This window comes from Crocuta crocuta, unplaced genomic scaffold (genome assembly GCF_008692635.1).
Source record: "Crocuta crocuta isolate KB4526 unplaced genomic scaffold, BGI_CrCroc_1.0 scaffold30, whole genome shotgun sequence".
Lineage (NCBI taxonomy): Eukaryota > Metazoa > Chordata > Mammalia > Carnivora > Hyaenidae > Crocuta > Crocuta crocuta.
In genome coordinates, this window is record NW_027528345.1 from 14,066,188 (window position 1) to 14,074,154 (window position 7,967).

The following is a 7,967-nucleotide window of genomic DNA, read 5'->3' on the forward strand; positions in this document are numbered from 1 at the left end:
TTTTTTTGCACCCATGCTGTTGATTGCTAAATGTAATAGTCTGATCATGACGCTGAATAAATGTGTCTTTTTTTAAATGTGCTGTGTAAAGTTAGTCTACTCTGAAGCCATCTTGGTAAACTACCCCAACAGTGTGAAGTTAGAATTCCTTCAGGGTGATGCCAGGTTCCATTTGAAATTTTATTTGCAACCTGCTTGGGCACAGAATCCATTGTCTCCACAAACATTGGTGTGGTTGAACTGATAGTTAATGTGTTGTGACCTGGAGTTCACCGTTAAAAGGGTCACCCAAGCAAAGTCCTGGAGTTTATTTGGTTATTAATATGATTGTTGGCACATCCTATGCAATATATCTAAATTGAATCATGGTATCAGATAAAATTATAGATGGGATTAAAGCTTGTGTATCATCCATTATCCTGTGTAATCAATAAACGATTTAATATTCTCTTGAATGGAATGGCAACTGTATGGATTTGGGACTGGCAGAGCTTTGGACTTTCCCTGCCCACTACCCCTCATAATGTTGAATGCTTCTATCACAATTCAAGTTCAAAACTCTGCCAGAGAATAGAAACCAGCTGCTGGCTAATGCCACCCCATAAGTCCACAGATTAGAAGTGTTTGGGAGACCTTTTTAAGCTGACCAGCACCAGTAAGAATATCTTATTTTTAATGCAAAAACAGGCTTACATTAAAGGAAAACAGCAGTTACACTCTGTTCTGGTTTGGTGGGTCCTTAATAGAGGTCTGTAGATTAACTATATGGATTTCTTATTTGGATAGTAAAATTTTGGGGATGGGGAGGCAATTTTAGTATATTCATGCTAACTGCAGTTTTCCTTTAACTATGGTACATCACACAACCATCCTAAAATGTTAATTGTACAGAAAATGATTTCTGAAGCCTTTTATAGTTACGTAATATCCGATCATTGTTATTTGTTACATAGGTTCTCTTGAGCCCTCCCTTTGGTACCCTCAATTTCAGTGCCATTGTACCTGGCAGCATAGAGAATTGTTTATCACTAGGACTGTGTATTCCCTCCCAATATCTTGGATGTGTTGCTTGGAAGTTTTGGGGAGGAGGGTGGAGGGGGGAGTGGGTGGGAGGTGGGCGGGAAAGCATGGGTGATAGTTCCATGAGTTTGATATCGGCTGAGTTTGCAATGGCAGGTGGAACCTTAACTATTGAGGGAGTTTGCAGATACCTCAGGATTCGTGACAATGCCTTTAAAGATCCAGGAGAGATGTTCAGCTACTAGGAACTGCTAGCAAGCATAGCGCGAATGGCTCCGAGCTCAGACACTCTACAGCTGAGAGTAGACACTTGTGGTATGTGGAGTACAGATAAGCCAGGGGCCGGCCATGGCACGCTCCATGAAAGCTAGGAGGGAGTGAAGTTTCAGTGACCATCGCAAGAAAGGAGGCAGACCAGAGTAAGGCACACCTGACTCTTAGGACTAGCAGTCAGAACCAGGAGAAAAGGTTTTATTGCTATGCTGGTAGGTAAGAACAGATTTTACTTCCATCCATATAGTGTTCTCTAAAATCCAGTTTTGTTAACATTCTCCTTAATATATTGAGCCAAAACTAGTCCAGTTAAGCTGAACCTGGTTTTTCTGGAGATGAATTTTCTTAACTTTGACACCCTAGATTTGGTGGCTCCCAAACGAAGGAAGTAAAACACTCTTAATTCTGTAACTATATTTTTTGCCCTTTAATTTTATTTCCTTCCTACCTTTGACCCATTTCCTTAAAATAATGGCTCAAAGTAATGTGTTAGAATCTCCCCCAAAAGCTGGCGGGAGGGAGGGTGGACCATTTTGGGGAGGAGGGTGGGGGGTTGACCCTGAGCTGGGAGTTGGTCTCCCAGAAAGCTAGTTCTAAAGGTTGTTTACTTTTCTAGGGAGGAGTCTGCCACTCCCGGCTAAATCAACTCTCTTTAAAAATATAAAACAAAACAAACTCATCTGTCCAAATTCATGGCTAAAAGGTAAGCTTTTTACAAACCCGACAGTGGCAAGAGTGCTTGGTATTGCCAAAGTAGAGAAACAAGCTGTACCTGAATACAAAAAGAACTCTCCTAGTCCAGTAAAAGCCCATAGCGAGCAAAAAGTGATTCAAGTAGCTGGGTTCCCAGTAAATGGAACAATGTAATTATAGAACCCTTCAAATGCTTATGCAAATGATTCATAACTTTTTTCTTTATTTTGGCAGGAACATCCTTATGAGGACAACCTTTATCTGAGCCACTATGCACTTCATTTTCACTGCCATGTAGTTGTTAGCTGTTCGCAGCTTGAATTAATCATTCAGTTTTATGAATGGACTTTTTTTAATAAAATGCTTTTAATTTCGACTTGGTTCTTTTTTTTTCCACCTTCCTGCTATGGTAATAAACTAGAATTTTTAGAGTTGAAGTCTTTCCCCCTTTGTTCCTTACTAATTCTTCTTTGGATCCTTCTAAAGGAACAAGGAAGACTTAATGTAGGTTTGTTAAAGGTGCGACGATGTTATTAATAGAAACCATTGGACCACAGGTTCAATTGAGTTTAGGGAGGAACAATTGGGTTGAGAGTGTGAATGGGGGAGGGGACGGAGACAGAACCTGAGGCAGGCTCCAGGCCCTGAGCTGCTGGCACAGAGCCTAATGCAAGGCTTAAACTCAACTGCAAGATCATGAGCAGAGAGGTGGGACGCTGAACCAGCTGGGCCACTCAGGCACCCCTTGAAGAGATCCTAATCCCGCACGTATTACTGTAAAAGTTTCATCCCATCAGTATCCTGGTTTAGTGAAATCAGAAACTGGCTCTCTGGCCAAGTGAGAAGCTGTACAGTTGCCTCCACAAGTATGTATTGGCCAGCTATCTACAGGTTCTAAACTAATCTGGAACCAGGATAAGATGAATATGGAAGTCCTAGATGTTTTTCAAAGGTAACCCAAAAATTTGAGCAATAATTCAGCCCCCAGCAAATGTTTAAAATTTTCTATGTTCAAGAAAAGATCAGTCTGTTTTCAACCTAACAAAAACGGTATTAAGCTGTGAATGTCTAGGCAGTCTTAAATTCTACAATATTGATGGTTTTAAGAACCAAATCAGTGCCTGGGTGGCTCAGCCAAGCATCCCCATCTTGGCTGAGGTCTTGCTTTCAAGATGGTGGCATAGAACCTCTCGTCAACATCCATCTGACAGTTGGAGCCTGCTTAAGATTCTCCCTCATGCCCCTCTCCCCACTCAGGCTCTTTATCTAAAAAGAATCTAGGGGCACCTGGGTGGCTTAGTTGGTTAAGCGCCTGACTTTCGCTTAGGTCATGATCTCACGGTTTGTGGGTTGGAGCCCCGCGTCGGGCTCTGTGCTGACTGCCAGCTCAGAGCCTGGAGCATGTTTCAGTCTGTGACTCTCTCTCTGACCCTCGCCTGCTCACACTGTCTCTCTGTCTCAGAAATAAAACATTTTAAAAAAATAAAAAGAATCTAATCTTGTGACCTGAAGTTAACAGTTCAGGCCACCAGAGTGCAAAGAGCATTCATTCCTATTGAAAATGAGGTTAATGCTTCTGTTACGTTCTGTGTACTTTGCCCCATGTTTTACAAACACAAGATGGTTAATAAGTCCCATACTTTTTAGGTGAGGAAAATTACCCTCTTGTTCAAGTTCCTACAATCTGAAACAACCCAAGTCACAGTCCACAGCTCCATTCCACTTTTTGCTTTAGGTAGGCGCATACCAGGCTGCATGTGTGTGGGTGTCTTCCCCACTACAGTGTATCTTGAGAACACATTTCTCCTGTTAGCTGTTTGCATCTCCAGTGTAGCTCTAGAACTTAGGTGCTCAGTGTATAAATGAAGGTCTAAATTTGCCTCTTGAGTTAACCACTTTTGTGAATTTGGTTAGAAGTGGGGGAAAAAAACACCACTACCGGATGTTTCCTCAGGTGAACTAAAGCAGTTTCTGAACAGCTAATCCCAGGCACTACCCTTTACAACTAGATGCCGTTGTTTTTTTTTCTTTTTCTTTCATTTTTTAGAAAACAGTTGACAACTTGTCTGAAATGTTTTTAGGTCTCTCAGGAATCAGCTTTAAGTTGCTTTCATTCCCTAACCCTAGGCTAGAGACCATGTTCTCGAGAATCTGTAGGCATAAAGATTCTACACCTCCTTTGATCACTGCCTGCTTTTATGTCTCACAACTGTCTATTAGAACTTGAAAGGAAGTTTTCCCTATTGGAATGGAGCTAGTAAAATTGAATAGAAATGTAAACAATTAAAATACCCTAAAGAGGTAATTTGTGTCATTCAGTGACCAGAAAAATGAGGAACCACCCAACTCCCAACTTGGGAGATGAAGGTGTATTGTCAAAAATTTTACTGGATTTTGATGATGGATTCTGAAACTTTTTAGATAAATGTTTATTTTTGAGAGACAGAGGGGGAGACCAGAGAATCCCAAGTAGGCTCCATGCTGTCCATGCAGAGCCTGATGCGGGACTTAAACTCACAAATTGGGAGACCATTTCCTGAGCCAAAATCCAGAGTCAGATTGCTTAATGAACTGAGCCAAGCAGGTGCACTGGATTCTGAAACTTAATCGTGTTCTGCTTCAAGAACAAAATAATAATAAGCCCTAGATCTTTGAGGGTCTAGAAAAGGGAGGCCCCAAAACAACTGGGTAGTGTGTCTAACACAACCAGAGAGAGAGAAAATTTCACCAAAATGCATATCCCACTTCACCATGAAGCAAGTTTTGCCCAGACTTGGGTATGAAGTCCCTTGAAACTGATGTCCAATCAAATTCTCTCGTTCCAACCAAGAGCAACTCAATCTTCTGAAAGAGCTCTGATACATCACGATGAGGAAGTCATACAGAAGACAGGAGGGAGAGAGCGAGAAAAAGTCCTGTGGGCATTTGAAGCTTTTCTGTGCTCCAAAGATTGAGAAAGAAGAGGTCTAAACTTCAGAGACCTTGCACAGTAGGTATAGCCAGTTTTGGCCACAATCTCAGCTCCATAAATAGTGGGCCACCAGGGAGGGTGGGGTTCCTCATATCATCCACCGCTCCTGGCTCTAAAGAAGATGAAGGGGGTAGATCTCCACACTGCTCAAACCCACATTTCCTGTGTACCTCTCTCATACAGAGCTATAGGGGAAAGGAACGATCCTGGCAAGATTCCCTCCCCACCACCACCAAGCAGTGAACTCGGAGTACTCAGCTCATCACCCTCTCTCAAGAAGGAACACACAGTGTGGAAGGCTATTAGTGTAGAGCGCTTTATATATCAAAGCTCAAACAAGAGGAGGAAGTTGGAGCCCTGGGAAGCCAAATCACGGGAAAGAGATCCCAGCCCTCCCCTCACATGCTTGTCTCAAGGCAAGCCTCACTGAATACGCTGTGGACCCTCCAAATGCCAGGTTTCCCACTGTCCCCTTCTGGCCTAGAGAACCCAGTTCCTTCGGGGCCTCGGGATTGGGGAGTACCTTTATCAGAAGGGAATAAAGCAAATCTCCATCACAGTCCCACCCCTTGGGCCAGCTCAGTCTGTGGCCTCCATCTTGGTCCCCCGGGGCACTAGGAAGATGGCGCCATCAGCGGCCTGTTGCAGAGCATACTCTTCAGGGGAGTAGCTGTTGCCTGCTTCATCCCGCAGGTGCTGGAAAATGTCACAGTACAGCTCTGTCAGCTGTTGGCGCATGACCTCCAGGGTCCGATCGGCCTCCCCTCTGGCCCGGAGAAGTCGCTCCCGCTCGCTCCCCAGCCGCTCCAGTTCCCGCTCCAATTGCACGATGGTCTCCAGCTTCCTCTTGCGACAGTTCTGGGCGGCCACCTTGTTTTTACCCCGCCGTCGGATGTCCCTGACCAATGCCAGCTGGCTCTCCGTCAGTGGGTACCGTGCCAACAGCTCATTAAAGTCATCTACTGGCAAGTTGACGATCTTGTCCGTTGGGAAGGGGATCTTCATGGCCAGGGCCCTGCGCTCATCCCGACTCCCCGCCTCCCCCCGTGCAGTGGACTTGGCCCGCACAGGGCCTGAGGAGGGTTCTAAGGCTAAGGGGGTCTCCGCAGGTGGCAAGGCATAGTTGGGATGGGCTAAGGAGTTGGGCATAAGTGAGTAGGGGTATTCCACTGGGTACATCTCTACATACTCGCTACGCCGCCGGCCAGCTTCCGTCCCCTCCAGCTCAAGAGATTCAGCATCACTATAGTTGAGGGATAATCCTGAGTCAGATTCTGGGTCTTCTTGAGGTTTGGGGGGCCCCGCCGGCAGCCCAATGTCCAGGAGAGCCAAAGGATCTGAGAGGGGCTCACTGAGCAGGCTGGAGAGAGTCAGAGGCTTGGAGACTGGTATAGCCATGTTGCCATAGGAGTACGAGGGGTCTGGGGCATGAGATGTGGGTGCTGGGAGCTCATAGGGTGGCGGAGCAAGAGGGAAGCCGGCATCTGGGTGGATCGAGCAGGGGCAGTAAGTTGGGGGCGGTGGAGGCCCAGGGTATGGGGCCAGGGCAGGGGGCTCAAACGGTGTCTCACTTGGAGCATTTAGACCCTGCAAGAAAAGCCATAGAGAATTTTTGGAGACAGGCTGAGGAAGAGAAACCAGCTGTCTCTCAGGACCAAGCTGGGTCCTTCTGAAAGACACAGTGAGATAATAACAAGGGAACAGAAAGGTGCTAAAAATCATTCAAAGCTTCTCGTAAGGGTGAGGTGAGGCTATCTCAAGCAGAAAGCAGCTTAAACTCGAGTGGAAGTCACCGGGGTCTGACTTCAGAAAAGACTATGTAACGTTGCAATGGTATAGAATCTCCTCTTCAGGAGAAGTTCTTACTGGGTTGAAATGGCTGTTCTTCCTTTATTTCCTTCAGGAGCACAAGAAGTTGTTATCTATGATGACCCCCTCAGAACCCTTTCCTACTCTGGTTATCTGGGGTCAAAGGGTCAAGTTCAGGCCCTGGTCATGCCCTGGGTGCCCAGCAGAGGGAGCTGCTGCATGGGACGATGGCTTAGGGCAGATCCTGAGGACCCAGGCACAGTGGCAGGGGAGAGTGGGGGGGGGCAGGCAGAGCCGGGTCTGGGGGCTAAGAGGCACCTTGGGGAGCTGGCACTAACTCTACCCTCTCCTCTTCAGTCCCTCTGTCCCTGCCCAGGTGCAGAGAGGAGGAGAGAACATGCTGGAAACAGGGCCCCCAACCCACATGGAGGAGCCACCGTGCTCCAGCCCAGCTGGAGACAAAGGCATCATTGTTAGGCCAACAGACACCCCTTTGTCCAACTAGCAGGAGGCGAGGACCCTGTCATAGTCTGCCCCCCCTTCCCGAGGCCCCTGAACTACTGCTCTGCTACCTGAGGGAAAGGGGCCCAGCATCTGAGGGCAAGGGGAGGAAATGAAGGAAGAAGATGGGCAGGATTGGAGGAGAGCGAGTTTAGAAGGGAAGAAGATGAGAAAGGGAAGGCGGGGCAGGGGGTGGGATAGAAAGATGCGAGCAGAGTGGCTGCTGAGAGAGCTTACACCCCAATCAGATCCTTCCTTCCACCACCCCTATCCCCTGCTCCTCCACACCCCTTTCCCCTTAATATTCTGGTCTTCCATCCAGATCTCCCTCCTACTCCAACCCTTCCTTTTCTAGTGTCTGAAACGTTCCCTGTTGGCTCCAGCCCCCTGTCTCAGTCCCAAGCAGCCTCCCTGCTTCTCTGCTCTTCCCTCCCCACCCCCCCCCCTAAGGCCCCCCAGCCCTGCTCACCTGCAGCTCAGTGATAGACATGATCTCTTGCCAAGTCAGTTCCATCTCTCCCAGCTCCAGAGTGGGCAACTGTGTCACCCTGTTCCTGCTCTGCTGGGGAGGACACGGGGGCATCCTACTGGGCCAGGGCCTGATCCAGGGTTCCCAAAACCCAAAAGGCCCCAGCAACCTGTGGCAAAGGAGAAACAGGTTTGGAAGGGGGGAAAAAAAAAAAAAGAGAGAGAAACAAGC

The 7,967-nt window shown here is 47.1% G+C and overlaps 2 protein-coding genes across 4 annotated transcripts in view; one reads left to right on the top strand and one right to left on the bottom strand.

The window, feature by feature from the left end:
- Window positions 1–2,362, top strand: part of HNRNPA1 (heterogeneous nuclear ribonucleoprotein A1) — a 9,666-nt gene extending 7,304 nt beyond the window's left edge. Inside the window, exons 11-12 of the transcript XR_013332479.1 lie at window positions 1,910–1,996; window positions 2,221–2,362. The gene's annotated coding sequence lies outside the window, so the exon portion shown is untranslated. The remainder of the gene's footprint in view (window positions 1–1,909; window positions 1,997–2,220) is intronic.
- A 1,884-nt stretch (window positions 2,363–4,246) lies between these two features.
- The window catches only part of NFE2 (nuclear factor, erythroid 2), an 8,087-nt gene continuing 4,366 nt past the window's right edge, over window positions 4,247–7,967 (bottom strand). For all 3 annotated transcript variants that reach the window (XM_077753523.1, XM_077753524.1, XM_077753522.1), the window contains 2 exons: window positions 7,737–7,905; window positions 4,247–6,544 (listed from right to left, as the gene is read on the bottom strand). In XM_077753523.1, coding sequence (XP_077609649.1) covers window positions 5,537–6,544; window positions 7,737–7,850 — 1,122 coding nt within the window. In that variant the 5' untranslated portion in view covers window positions 7,851–7,905 and the 3' untranslated portion in view covers window positions 4,247–5,536. The remainder of the gene's footprint in view (window positions 6,545–7,736; window positions 7,906–7,967) is intronic.